Raw genomic sequence first — 14570 nt, 5'->3', positions numbered from 1 at the left:
ATGTAAGCTCAAGTTCACAAAATGGTAGCAATACATTCTAGATTTTGGAACCAACCATTTTGCAAATAAATACAGCTCAAAAGAGGCTATGAAAATAATGCTCACTTGATGGGTGCAGAGGGAGGATCCCGATTTCGAGCTTCAGGATCTTGTTGTGCTTCACAGACACAGCTAAACAAAGACATGGTCTTCTGGGGACTAAGATAACAAGTTAAAGCAACATACTGTGTTAGTTTCGAAAGGAAAAGTACCTCTGGAGATTATCTTTCTTAGGCACAGAAGGAATAAAATCCTTGCTCTGCGTCCCAAACCCCACACCTTATGTCAAAATGCCATTCTTCATACTTGTTTCCAATTAGCACAATAAAAAAGCTCTTAAAGAAAATTCACAGGAAATAAGATGGACAGAGAACTACAACCAACAGCATCTGACAAAACTAAGTTTTCTTTCTTGCATGGTAATAACGGGCTGGAGCTGAACAGGGGCATGTGTTCAAACAGGACACACATTCAGTTGGCCATAATCCTTAATACCTTGTGCTCTTGCACCTAGCCTGCTATACCTATTTACTGTACCTGCCAAGCCTGATTTAAGAATCCTCACCTATACTTCACCAACTGCCACTAGTACGTTCACACTGGATGACTCATGCCATGAACCAATGAAACAATTCTACTCTCACAGCCACCAGATGGCAAAGCTTGCCACTAAAGCCTCAGGATGGGGTCAAACACATCCCCAAAGCATTACAGCATTCATGACAAAGCAAAAATAACAGTTCAACACAACAGTTAATTTGGCAGGCAGAAGAGAAAATGGCCTGAGGTTGTGGAGGAGTTGGGAATCCTTGAAGGAACAAGGTCTAAGGCTGTTTTTCTTTAAACCCTTTATTGCCTTACCAACAGCAGCAATAATCTCAGTCTCCTCAAAAGAAACAAAGAAAAGGGTATACTCACATGAACAAAAGAGAGAAAGGGAAACACCTTTAAATATCTTAGTTCTAAGTATAGCAAAAGCTGAAAGTATTAATAAGACAGCCTACTGTTAGATTCAATACATGGCTAAATCCTTTATGCTGAGTTTCATTTTAAGATTTTTCCTTTATTGATAAATCATCTTCCTCTTATTAACAGAGTGGCTTTGTATATTAAACTCCTCTAAATAGCAACCAGCTCAGGTTACCTGGCAACAGCCTCAGCAACTGCAGTAGATCCATTTTTTTTTTCACCAATTGCAGGCTCTGAATAAAAACAAAAGCAAAAGGAGAAAAGAGAAAGAAACAATTCAGTTAGTATCACACCTAAACACCTCCTCTGAAAACCTGCTCTAATAATTGCAACAAGTAACAAAAAGGAGTAAGAATAATAAGTGAACATAAAAAGACTTACACTTAAACAGTACAAGTTTTTCCTCACTTGCACCAATTTTCTTTCAAATTTCCTACAGAAGACTAATCAGTTTGTCCAGAAATATAATGAACTACTCAACACTAGCATGTAAAAATGAAAATTAAAACTTCTCCTCAACCAATTCATCTCTCTTCTCATACAGGATGTAAAAAATTTACATAGTAAGAAAATACGAAACTTTAATAAAGAAAAAAACTTTAGTAAAATAAATTATACAAGAAAATGTTTTCAATTGATACAAATTTTCAATAGTGTGCAGTTTGGTTGTTTTTGTTTCTTTTAAACAGTGCACAGTTTTAAGAGAACCCATACACAGAAGGTACTCAAGTTCTTCCCAAAGTGCCTTTGGGACAAATATTTGAAAAACAAAACTTATTTTCAAGAAAGAATCTGTAGCAAAGAATTAAGAGCGACACTGAAAAGAATCCCATATTCTCAAAGCAGTGTCACTAATGCCAAGGGATTAAAATGTGTTCCTTTAGAAATTTATTCCAGCCTTAGAGAAAATAACACATATTTTTAAACATTTCTAAAATATTCATGACCCAACATAATCTTCTTAACAGTCCATCAAGGGGGCAGAAGTTTAGTGGTTAGAGCCCTGGCTATGAAACAGGCCCTGGCTCCAGCATTAGTAGTCCAACTTGGAGTAAACCCCATCTTCTGAGTCACTTTCCTCATCTATAAGATAGAGATAAACCAGAACCAATCTCACAGGTTTGTTGTGAAGATGAAATGAGTAAAACTCTGAGTCCAGTGACTGCCAGACAGTGTACTCCTACTATCAGGAAAGGTAGTAATACCGTCCATTATGTTAGCTCCACTTAAGGTCTTCCCAATTTTAACTTCAAATCTAAAGATTCAAGGCTACCATAAACTCTCTTGATAAGCCCCACTTGATTTCAGAGAGAATAAAAATGGAAACATGTAATACTTTAATTTCTACTGAGGTTCTATAATTCAAATTAATAAGCACGGAAAAAGTAGAAGAGCACTATAATTCAGACCCAGACTGCTGGTTCTTGAAACTACTTTAAGTTTATTTTTTTCAGTAATCTCTACACCCAACATGGGGCTCAAACTCACAACCCTCAGATCAAGAGTCGCATGGTCTTCCAACTGAGCCAGCCAGGTGGGCCCCTGGGTTCTTAGTTGGGGTGCCTGGGTGGCTCAGTCAGTTAAGTGTCTGACCTTGGCTCAGGTCATGCATGATCTCGCAGTTCATGGGTTCGAGTCCTGCGTCGGGCTCTGTGCTGACAGCTCAGAGCCTGGAGCCTGCTTCAGATTTGATGTCTCCCTCACTGCCTCTCCCCCATTCATGCTCCCATATTCATTCATTCATTCATTCATTCTCTCTCTCTCTCTCTCTCTCTCTCTCTCAAAAATAAACATTAAAAAATATTAAACAAAAAAACCACTTTAAATTCAGGCTACCCCATTTACTAGCTGTTTGACTCTAGGAAAAGCACTCAATCTTCCTGTGCCTCAGTTTCTTCACCTATAAAATGAGGATAGTAACAGGACTTACTTCACAGGTTTGTTGTGAGATTCAATGAGCTATACTTGTAAAATGCCTGGAATATCATAAGTACTCAAAGCATATTAGCTAAAATTTCTTTGGTCTCCAGAGAATGAGAGGCCCTTCTTATTCAAGTCCACCCATTCTGCTATAGTCTTTTGAAAGCTTCCTCTCCCAACTCCCTCAGGGTTTTGATCCATTAACTGTTTCCCCTATTCCCTCATTTTTAACCCATCTCTCTTTTGGAGACTTTCTCTCAGCCTATAAAATGCTTAGGCCTCTCTATGCTTAGGCATAAAAATGAAAAAAATCTCCAATCCTAAATCTAACGTGGCATATTTTTTCCTTTCTCATATAAACTTCTCAAAAGTAGAATATGTTTGCTGCCTCTTCTTCCCATCACTCCTCAATTAACTTCAGTATAGCTCCCACCCAAAGCACCACACTGGAACAGTTCTTGCTAGAGTCACCAAATGGATCCGAATGGCCAAATCCAATGTACATTTTCAGATATACCTTATTAGACATTCACTTTTGCATCTGACATTATCTTCTTGTAATTCTCCTCCCCATAAGCTTCCTTTCCCATCTCTTTTATAAGACTTCTTCCTGTTCTAACTCCATTAAACAGCATTTACAAACTACCTAGTGGAAAAATTATAAACTTTTGTGTCAGACAGATCTGACTGAAACTGTAACATTATCTCTTAGCAATTATTGTGACCTTAGGCATGTAACTTTAAAACCTCTGTTTCTGGAAAAAAGGATATCTACTTTGGAGTGCTATCATGAAAACTAAATTCAGATGTAGATTCATTCTGTATTTTTCCCCCATCCCTCTAACTTCCATATTCAACTGGTCCCAAGGTTCTCTCAATTCTACTATTCACCTCTCTGACTGATCCTCTCATCTCCATCTTACTTCCTGGTTAAACAAAATCTGAGTTTTCCAGGCAGGAGAATAGGAAATGGGAAGGCAAGGCAAGGAATAAAGCACAAAGGCATGAAGTTTTTAATACTCAACTGATACTTTTAAAAAAGCTAATCTGATATTATTCTCTTGCCTACAATTCTTCAGTGTCTCAGCATCATGTAAAAGGCCTTTCCAAATCTGGATCTTTGCAACCTCCCTTGTTTGTACCTTCTCTGTATTCTAGCCATAACCATTAACATGCAAGTAATGGAGAAATAGTCAATACAAGCCTAGAGTGTGAATCCACAATCCTGCATTTTCTACCCTCCTCTGAACTAGTTTTTTTTTTTTTTTTAATTTTTTTTTTTCAACGTTTATTTATTTTTGGGACAGAGAGAGACAGAGCATGAACGGGGGAGGGGCAGAGAGAGAGGGAGACACAGAATCGGAAACAGGCTCCAGGCTCTGAGCCATCCGCCCAGAGCCTGAGGTGGGGCTCGAACTCACGGACCGCGAGATCGTGACCTGGCTGAAGTCGAACGCTTAACCGACTGCGCCACCCAGGCGCCCCTGAACTGTTTCTTAACATGAAAACCAATTACTTTATATATGCAGGTTTAATACAGAGAAACAAGCAGCACCAGAGATTATAAAATGAAGCATCTTCAGTAACATGACAGTGCCCAGCTGAAAGCAAAGACTTAAGTCTGTGAGACTTAAGACTTTAGAAATACAATTATAAAAGTATTAATCATTGTAACTAGGAGAAAGATAACTAATACTTCTCATATGATCTGCAGCTACTAATTACCCAAGATTGACATAAAATAAAACTTACTTTCCAAACTAAACTGCAAAGCCTCTTCACTCGTCTCAGTCTCAGGAGTGACCAGTTTCATTCTTAGACACAATTTATCATCCACTTCTGGGGCAGCCCCAGGATTTCCTTTTTCATTCCCAAGTATGGGATCATTGGTCTCCACCATGCTTTCAGACATGACATCACTGGTTACTATGGTGCTTTCTGGATAGTTGCTAATACCTGAAAGAGGGAGGCAGGAGGAAGAAAGGAAAAACACTAAAATACAAACACGAAAAACTACAATTTGAGGTCACCAATTTGCCTGTTTGGCTCCACAGCTCTGCAGGATTGAAGGGGGGGGTTTCCTAGGATAGATCCTGTCACAGTATCAACAACTACGCACTAGTATTGACACCTGGTCTTAAGAGGAGCAACAGGATTCAGTTCCACTTCTGCATCTGGACAAAGGATGCTGCATGAGCCCTCAGCCAACCCACATCTGCCAGCATCAGGCATAGGTAGCAGGAGACTCCAGACGGCATGACTGTTACCTCCCAGCACTGACTAGAGAAAACAAATAGGTTAATGCAGAAGACTGCTGGCTGTTTCAGGGAAGGAGGATCTAAGTTTCCCTGCCCTGTCAAGTAGCAGACTGATAGCCAGGGTACTGAATAAACAGTACTTCTACCCTATTTGCTGTCCCTTCCTTATAAAAATAGCTCTGTATCATTACTTCGCACTCAGATTCTATTGCCCTGCAAGTAAGAGAATAAAATCTGTGTATTCTCTTCCTTCCTTCCTCCCACCCTTTCTTTCTTCTCATTACCACTCAGTATCTTCTAGGAGAAAATTCATGGAATCAAACATCACAGCTTATTCTCTAAGACAAAACCAACCTTACCAGGCAGGCCCAACTCCTCAAATCTAAAAGAATCACTTGCATAAAGAATGGTACCTCAGAAATTCTGCTTTAAATATTATTACATTTTAGTCGCTCACCAATAGGAGTACTGTGTCTCTTGGGCTCCAGTTTCAGGTGACCAATAAGAGGTGGAGTTGCACCAGTCAATGGTGGGATAATATCACCTTCCTTAGGCAACGTGAAATGAAATGGAGTTTCTGGAGGGAGTAAAAATAATAATAATAATAATAATAATAATAATTAAAAATTAATAAATAAAAAAGAAACCAAAACAGAAGTATAAGAAGAAAATAAAAGTAAAAGTGAGAAGAACTGCGTATTTCAATTATTCTTTTCCCTTGCTCCCCAAATCAGCCACATTCCCAACCCGCCTCACCAGGCCTCCCAACCAATTTCCTATTATTTTCTGTGCTCTAGTTACAGCCAACAATAGGTCTGACACAAAGCAGACAACCAGAAAACAGACAAAACGGAGGAAGCCCAAAGTTTAGAGGCCCTGAGGAACATGAGTTCAAAAGGAACATGAACTGACCACATTCCTTCTACGCCATAATACTCATATTCATATGTAAATGTCTGCACAATAGTAAATCCCACATATATGAGCATTCCCAGTGCACCCATTTTGGTTAGTCATCAATAAATTAATATAAACATAACAATTTGTCAAGATATAAACCTTTATTTTTAACTAGGTCTTGGTTCCAAAGTTTTTACTAATCAGAATTAGCAAACTGCCAAAAAGACATTTTCTGGGGGCACCTGGGTGGCTCAGTCGGTTAAGCGTCCAACTCTTGGTTTTGGCATAGGTCATGATCTTTGTCAGGCTCTGCGCTGACAGTACGGAGCCTGCTTGGGATTCTCTCTTTTCCCCAATCTCTGCCACTCCGCAGCTTCTGTATACACACACACACACACACACACACACACACACACACACACACTCTCTCTCTCTCTCTCTCTCTCTCTCTCTCTCTCACAAAATAAACATTTTTTTTTTAAATCACATTTTCTGATTTCTTGTTTATCTCTTTTAATAAAGTGACTAGGTTTGGGAGAAAAAAAAAAAAGAACTGCTAGACTGCTCCTCTTAAACCTAACATCTGAAAATTTGTACTTACTTTCCTGTGATGGCTCAAAATACCTATAATCTGGCATACCCAGACTCTACTCCTTCGCAAGCATTTTGCCAAATGTGTATCCCAACACCACCAAGCAATTATCCGATTCTCAGCAGCAAATGACTGGTATTATTCACTTTTGACACAGAAATCTACCTGGAGATGGCATCAGTCCCACAAGACTGCCCCCACTTCAGATAACAATCACAAGGCCAGGTTGTTATCTGTGTTTCTCACCAAATGGCTATACTTTGAGGATCCCACAACCTCCTCCCTCAGGTTTGACTAACTTACAAGAGCTGCTCACAATACTCAGAGACTCACTTACACTTACCAATTTATTATAAAGGACACAGATGAACAGCCAAATGAAGCCGTACACAGGGTAAGGTCCAGAAGGGTTCTGATAGCAGGAGCTTCAGTCCCCGTGCAACTGGGATGAGATACCAGCTCTGGCTCATTACAACTTTGGGCAGAACCTTATTAAATCTTGTTGCTCAAGCAATTTCACTGAGCTTTAATCTCCAGCCCTTCCTTCCAGGAGGAGGGTGGGTAGGGCTGAAAGTTTCAACCCTCTATTCACTTGGTCTTCCCAGAGAACAGCCTGGGTTCTGAGGCTATGTAGGGATTCCACCCTAAATCACTTCATTAGCATAAACTCAGAGGTGTTTGAAAGGGTTTGTTATGAATAGCAAAAGATATTCCTAGCACTTAAGAAATTACAAGGATTTTTGGAGCTCTGTGTCAGGCACTGGATGAAAACCAAGTTAATTTCTCACAATACCACACTTTTCTCTTTTCATCTTTTTCCACTCCACTTCTACCTTTTATTATCTTTCATATGAAGTACTTTGATACTTTTTTCTTCAGTCACAAAACAACAAAAAACATCTCTTACATCTACATGTGAGAGAAAATGAATTAGTAACCTTAAGGGATGAAGAGAGAAAATGAAATAAACTTTAGAAATAAACGGTGAGGGGCGCCTGGGTGGCCCAGTGGGCTCAGGTCATGATCTCACGGCTTGTGGGTTCGAGCCCAGCGTCCGGCTCTGTGCTGACAGCTCGGTGCCTGGAGCCTGCTTTGGATTCTGGGTCTCCCTCTCTCTCTGCCCCTCCCTGGCTCCCACTCTTGTCTCTCTCTCTCTCTCAAAATAAATAAACATAAAAGAAAAAAAGAAATAAAGGGTGAAAAGTATATATGCTCAGCTAAAGGAACTGTAAAGAGTATGAGAAAGACTATCAGATTCGCATCTTATATGGCAAAGAATTCCACCATAGTAATAGAAAAGAGAAATGGGTCAGGTATATAAGGATTCTTTCTCTGGCAATTACTTAAAAAGCAAGTCCTTTAGGTTAATAAAGAAGAACTTAGAAGAGATACAAAAACTAAAAAGTAAAAAAATATCTCACAAAATATCAAACATCGCAAAGATATATTTTACAGAATTTTGGTTCCTGGAATAATCACCTGCACTGCACTGCTCTCTTGACAGGAACCATCCCTCCTATTATGACTGACCAAGCAGACTTTTGAAAATCTATGTGGGGGTGCCCGGGTGGCTCAGTCAGTAAGCATCTGACTCTTGATTTCAGCTCAGGTCATGACCTCATGGTCAATGGGATCAAGCCCCACGTGGGGCTCTGCACTGTTGGCGTGGAGCCTACTGGGGATTCTCCCTCTCCCTCTCTCTGCCTCTCCTCTGCTCGTGTGCACACGCACCCTCTCTCTTTCTCTCTTCCAAAAATAAACTTAAGAAAGAAAATCTATATATGAAATCTTTAAGTACTTCCTTTTATGTCATACCGTAACACGCAAATGTAATATGCAAGCATTAATTACTGAACATTATTTCCCCATAACAGGGTTTCCTTTGCACAGTACTAGATAATACTTAAGAACAATTATTTGTACACCACTGACCCAGCTGCATTACTACAACCAAACAGAAAAATGAATCTACTTTTATAAGCAACACTGCACTCCTTATCTGGTCCTTCAATGATTCATTCCTGGATTATTACAACAGCCTATCAATTATTTTCTCTGCCAGAAGTCTCCCCTCTTCCCCAACCCCCAATTCGTTCTGTATACCACAACCAAAGCAACATTCCTATAAAACATTAGAATATGTTAGCCTCCTGTCAAAATGCCAAGGTTTCCACTAGAAGATAAATTCCTAACTCTTTAATCAGCATTCAATTAACTAGTAGCAGCCTATATTTCTAGTCTTTAATTATTCATATTCAGAAAGCCTCTATTCAATGTCCTCCAAATGCTTTCCCATTTCTCTGCTTTTGTTCAACTCACATGAAAGACACCACTAATCAAGTTATCACCATCCTGCAAAATAATATTTTACCCTTCAATACTGGAATTTTCCACATATTTAATTATTTCTCTGACACTTATCACACATATTGTTTAATTTATCAAATCCCTTCCTGCAATCCCAGATTATCACGGGCTATCCTATTGTTTGCCAGCATACCAACCTATGAAGAAAGCAATGAACAAAAGGAAACTTAGTATCAATCACCAAACCAGCTGAGTGGGGTGTTTGTCTTTATTACTAAGGACTTTAGAAAAGTCATTAGTCCAAAGCAATATTTAAAAAACCTTTAAAGTCAGGAAGGTGTCCCTTACTTCTAACTTTTTGTTACAATCTATATCTCATTTAATCTTCTTTTGTGCTCAAAAGAAGAACCAGTTATTTCTTACAACTGATTAAAAGCCACCTACTTAAAAATATGAGCATTTCTATACTAGATAACTTCATGCATAAACACTTTACCCTACAAGTCTGCCTCTGACATTAACATCTAATTAGGATGATATTCATAAAATAACACGGTAGAGGTTAGAGCTAGAGCACAAAACATACCTAGCTTCCCTGATCATTATTAACCCATCATAGACTACCTCTTATGGATTTAAGTAAAGACTTATTGAACTTGTCACAATTTTTCCTATAATCAACCTATCAAAATCATATTATATATTGAATAAGGCTTGGTTTCCAAGTACCATCTTTCTAAATTTGCTTTTTTAAATTTCAAGAGGTTTCCATAAACAGATGTCTGAAGACGTCTCATGTCTCCAAGTTATCTATATACACAGGCACTTAACAGTGATTCTTTCCTTTTCTCTCCCAACTCCCTCTCTCCTCTTCCCTGTACTGTTCGAACTTTTACAACTAAGCACGTATACTTTTTTTTAATCAATAAAGCTATTAACAAAAACAAAAGTAACCCTTCTAACTTTACTATACAGGAATCTAATGAACAAATCTGGGACTCAACCAATTCGTAGCTTTCATTTTGTCTTTCCAAACTAAAGAACCATTAACTTTTTAGGCTACTCTCATTTAAATTAGTTTCTCTTAAACTTTAGCAATTAAACAACTGTATTTTAAGTACAGAATAATTTTTTCTCTTGTCTAGCAATGCTCTTCTGAATGATTTATTTTACTTCAGACTAATTTTCTAACAGTCCAACCACTGTCTTCACTGTTTTTAGTTGTTTGGCTCAAAAACTAAAATCTTGAAGCAGAAAACAACTTAATAGTATTTTCAACAATCTAGACAAAAGATTAGTAAAGTAAGTTTTTACTATCACAGTGTCTACTATAAAAAAGAGCTGGCCCAGGCAGTTAATGATGTAAGCAAGAATTCATGGAGCAAGAATTCATGTTAAAGTGATACAACTAATATCCCAATGTTTTAGAAGCTTCTTTTGCATTCAAGTGCTAAGATAATTAAAAAATACTCCTAAGCAACCATATTAAAACAATTTATAGGCCCTAATGCTTTCTTAGCCTAGGTCAGTAACAGTATTTAGATATAAAACAATTTTTAAAAATATTCAACAATACAAGATATTAGATCATTCAGATAGTTCTTTGCCATAATTTGTCAGATTCAGAGAAACTATATTACATAGTCTTATAGGAGTAAAAAGCATAGAGTTCAGAATCAGCAGACCTAGGTTCTAGTTCCACCTCAATTATTAACTAGCTATGACTTTAGAAAGAAGAGAACAAACCCATAACTCTTTTAACTTCCTTCCAGTTATAACAATTTCTCGTTCTAAAAAAGAAAAAAAAAAGAATCCTGAATATAAAACCTAATGATAGGGGCAATTTTGAAAGTAAAAAAAAAAGTACTAATAATAATCACACCTAGACAAGAAGTATAAACTGGGACTGTTCCAGGAACATCAAAAGGTCTGATCACCTATACTAATAGCTATGAGGCTGCCCCAAATACTGTTTCTCACTTCGATATACTTGGAGACTTGTTTTCTTAAATTTGTATTTTGTTTTCATTTTTCTGTTTTTAAGAGATTGTTTTGTTTTCAAATTATACTAAATCTGGTCATTCAGAAAGTATTCTCATTCTGGTCTTAGGTAAAATAGCTAAAGAACATAGACTAATTAATTATCTTTTCTGGTTTAAGGGTTGTTTTTGTTTTTGTTTTTTAATATCTACTTATCTGGGGGAGAATGCAAACAGGGGAGGGGCAGACAGAGCCGGACAGAGGATCTGAAGCAGGCTCTGCACTGACAAACTGACAGCAGTGAGCCCAATGTGGGGCTTGAACTCACAAACCATGAGATCATGACCTGAGCCAAAGTGAGACACTCAACCGTCTGAGCCACCCAGGTGCCCCTTCAAATTTAAGGTTTAAGATGTATATATGTTGAACCAAATTTAGAAACTTTACCTAATGCCCATAAAAAGAAAAAAAAACAAAACAATAACAGTACACTCATTAACAAAATTCTAAATATTTTACTATGTAGGGTAATCAAAAAAAATCCTTTTATTTCAAGGTAACTGTCAAAATATAAAAATATGAGCAAGGTTGGGACCCAAGTAGAAAACACCAGATTGTTATAATTTCTAAATACCTAGAAAATTCATGCTGATTATTCCTGAGTTATAAAGCTGATAAACCTCGGATGATTCCACAATTACAGCTACAAAAGAAATACATAATGCAATTTCTTTATTTCCCCAACTATGACTGGCTCTTCATAAACATAATTCCAAGTTAATTTTCACCCCTGACATAAGCACGGTACTTTCCTACCTTCTATTCCAAATTATACTTTGATTGGAAACAGAACAATTTATAAGCACACTCACCACTAGAGCTTTCACAGAAGCTTTGTGAAGCATGGGCAGAGGCCTTCTCCAGCTGCTGGGTTTCTACGCCTGAGCCCAGCTGCTTTGCATTAGCTATTTCTGAGTCTTTTGGTAATGAGCTACCAGTTTTCTCTTGAGGTTCAGCTTGCTGCATCTCCTGGTCAGGTCTCAGAGCATCATCTGCTCTCACTAAAGTCAAGGGAGGCTGTGGAGAGTGCACCTCTATAGGTTCCTTTTCGGCAGTCACTGATTTCACATCTCCTTCATATTCTGCACTCTTTTCTTCCTGGGTGTCAACTCTATTCTCAGCACATGATTCTATTTCTGGAGCATCATCCTCCCACGACTGGGAATCTGAGCATTTCTCCACTCCCTCTAAAGGTTCAGAAGAAACATCAACTCTGGGAGATGGTTCCTTCACATCTACAATGACAACACTTGAATCCTCTGAAGTAGCTTCTTCCCAAGCCTCCTGATCCTTATGTTCCAATTCGTGGTCAAGAACTGGAATCTTCTGGGGGGAATCAATACTAATCACACTGGTTTCAACTTCCATAGCTTCCTGGCATTCTTGTTTTGGGATTTCCTTTGGAAGACACAATCCTTGGGACTCAGTTTCAGTCAGAGAAAGGTGCAATGGGACACTCTCCATATTTTCTTCTTTGGGCTCCTCTCCTTGACTTTCACAAGGAGTCTCCGGGATTTCTTCCACCTCAGACCCTGAAGACCCCTCCTCTGGATGATGTTCTTTAATTTCCATAGCTTCCTCCTGATCTAAAACACTAGACAGTGCCTCAGATCGAGTAGCTGGAGAAGGAACTGCCTGACTTCCTGAATCACAAGTGAGATCAATACAAACATCTTCTGCTACAGTCTCTTCTCTGCCTTTGCAATCAGTGGCTAAAATACTTACTTCATCTCTGGTTTCTGTGTCATCCCCCTTTGTTTTATCCTTCTGATTCAGTTCTACTTGGCCATCTTGTGATGGATTCATCAGGATATTATCATTTTCAGCAGGAACAAGTTTAGAATTAAGAACTGGAGACATGGGTTCAGTATCCTCAATCTGCGTGTTTTCCCCATCTTCACCAATCCTGTGAGAACTCAAGCTCTCCACCTTCGGGGACTGACTATACTCACTTGTAGAAAGCATCAACTTACAAGAATCCCCTGTCAAAGATAGCCCAATATCCTCAGTGGAATTCTTTGGTTCAATCTCTGAAGTTTTAGAACACTCAACAGTCAAAGATGAACTGTGCAAATCTCCACCTTTCTTCCCATCATTTGATCGTTCTTCCAAACTTGGGGATGGAATGAAAATGTCCTAAGGAGGAACAAAAAGAAAGAAATCATTTCTTCATAATCCTATTTCTTTTATATCTAATCCTTGAATTCATCTAAAATTTCTAAAGCTATTATTCAAGAATTATAGAACTCTAGGGCCATAATCTCAGAAATACAAAATTCCTAAGTCACCAGTCTTTTCTACAACCTAAGCCACTCATTTAATCCTTTTCCTATGAATCACTCATCTAGATAATACAATCAGAAACATTAAAGTATTAACTTATCCTTCTAAGGGTAGGAAGACACTTAAATTTAACTGTACATCACCAAGCTACTAAAATCTTGTCACATATTTGATGGGCCCTCAATCACACAGTAATCATTTAAACACATGCTTACACAGCCCACTTCATTTCTCACAAAGGAATATACACTTATTTTACTTCCCACCATCTCAAAATATGCTAGTATTCATAAAATAGAGGTTAAAATCCAAAGCTTTCAATATCATCAGTCAACAGACACCAGTACATACCAACAGGGATGGCTGAAATTAAAACGACTACATCCTGTTGGTGAGGATATCAAACAACTGTAACTCTCATACACTGCTGGTGGGAATGCAAAAGGGAAAAGAGAATGACAGTATCTTCTAAGGTTAAACATACATTACCATATGACCCAGAAATTCCACTTGTTAAGTATTTACCCAAGAGAAATAAAACGCTATGTCCGCTCCAAGATGTGGATGCAAATGCTTATAGCAGTGTTACTCATAACAGTTCAAACCTGGAAGCAACTCAAGTGTTCATCAACTAGCGAATAAACAAATTGTGGATATCTATATTATGGGATACTACTCAACAATGAAAAGGAATCAGATGTTATTACATGCAATAATATGAATAAACCTCAAAAAAATGCTAAGCTAAAGAACTCAAACAAAAGACCATATACACTTTATGATCCCAACTATATGAAATTCTCAAAAAAACCCAAAACTATAGTGACAGAAGGCAAACAAGTGGTTACCTAAAGTAGAATAGGGGGTCAGGAGATGGGGAGGATGAATCAACTGCAAAGGATTATGAAGAGACTTCTTAGGGTGAGGAAACTGTTCTGCACTTTGATGAACATGGTGGTGGTGGTGTCTACACATTTGGACACAACAACCAAAATTCACCAAACTCCCCACTTAAGATGGCATTTTATTTTGGGGCGCCTGGGTGGCGCAGTCGGTTAAGCGGCCGACTTCAGCCAGGTCACGATCTCGCGGTCCGTGAGTTCGAGCCCCGCGTCAGGCTCTGGGCTGATGGCTCAGAGGCTGGAGCCTGTTTCCGATTCTGTGTCTCCCTCTCTCTCTGCCCCTCCCCCGTTCATGCTCTGTCTCTCTCTGTCCCAAAAATAAATAAACGTTGAAAAAAAAAAAAATTAAAAGATGGCATT

General features: G+C 38.4%; 1 protein-coding gene across 12 annotated transcripts in view; it reads right to left on the bottom strand.

Moving 5' to 3' along the window:
• The window catches only part of TP53BP1 (tumor protein p53 binding protein 1), a 95559-nt gene that overhangs the window by 27629 nt on the left and 53360 nt on the right, over positions 1–14570 (bottom strand). For 9 of the 12 annotated variants that reach the window (XR_006293030.1, XR_006293031.1, XM_043554075.1 and 6 more), the window contains 5 exons: positions 11838–13161; positions 5644–5763; positions 4681–4884; positions 1184–1241; positions 106–198 (listed from right to left, as the gene is read on the bottom strand). Coding sequence is in view for 10 of the 12 variants with exons in the window: in XM_043554075.1 (XP_043410010.1) it covers positions 106–198; positions 1184–1241; positions 4681–4884; positions 5644–5763; positions 11838–13161 (1799 nt within the window). In the remaining 2 variants the exon portion in view is untranslated. Of the gene's footprint in view, positions 1–105; positions 199–1183; positions 1242–4680; positions 4885–5059; positions 5175–5643; positions 5764–11837; positions 13162–14570 lie in introns of those variants that run through there. The other 3 variants (XM_043554079.1, XM_043554077.1, XM_043554084.1) reach the window with 2 other exon arrangements.

Source organism: Prionailurus bengalensis, chromosome B3 (genome assembly GCF_016509475.1).
Source record: "Prionailurus bengalensis isolate Pbe53 chromosome B3, Fcat_Pben_1.1_paternal_pri, whole genome shotgun sequence".
Lineage (NCBI taxonomy): Eukaryota > Metazoa > Chordata > Mammalia > Carnivora > Felidae > Prionailurus > Prionailurus bengalensis.
This window is presented reverse-complemented; position numbering and strand designations above follow the sequence as displayed.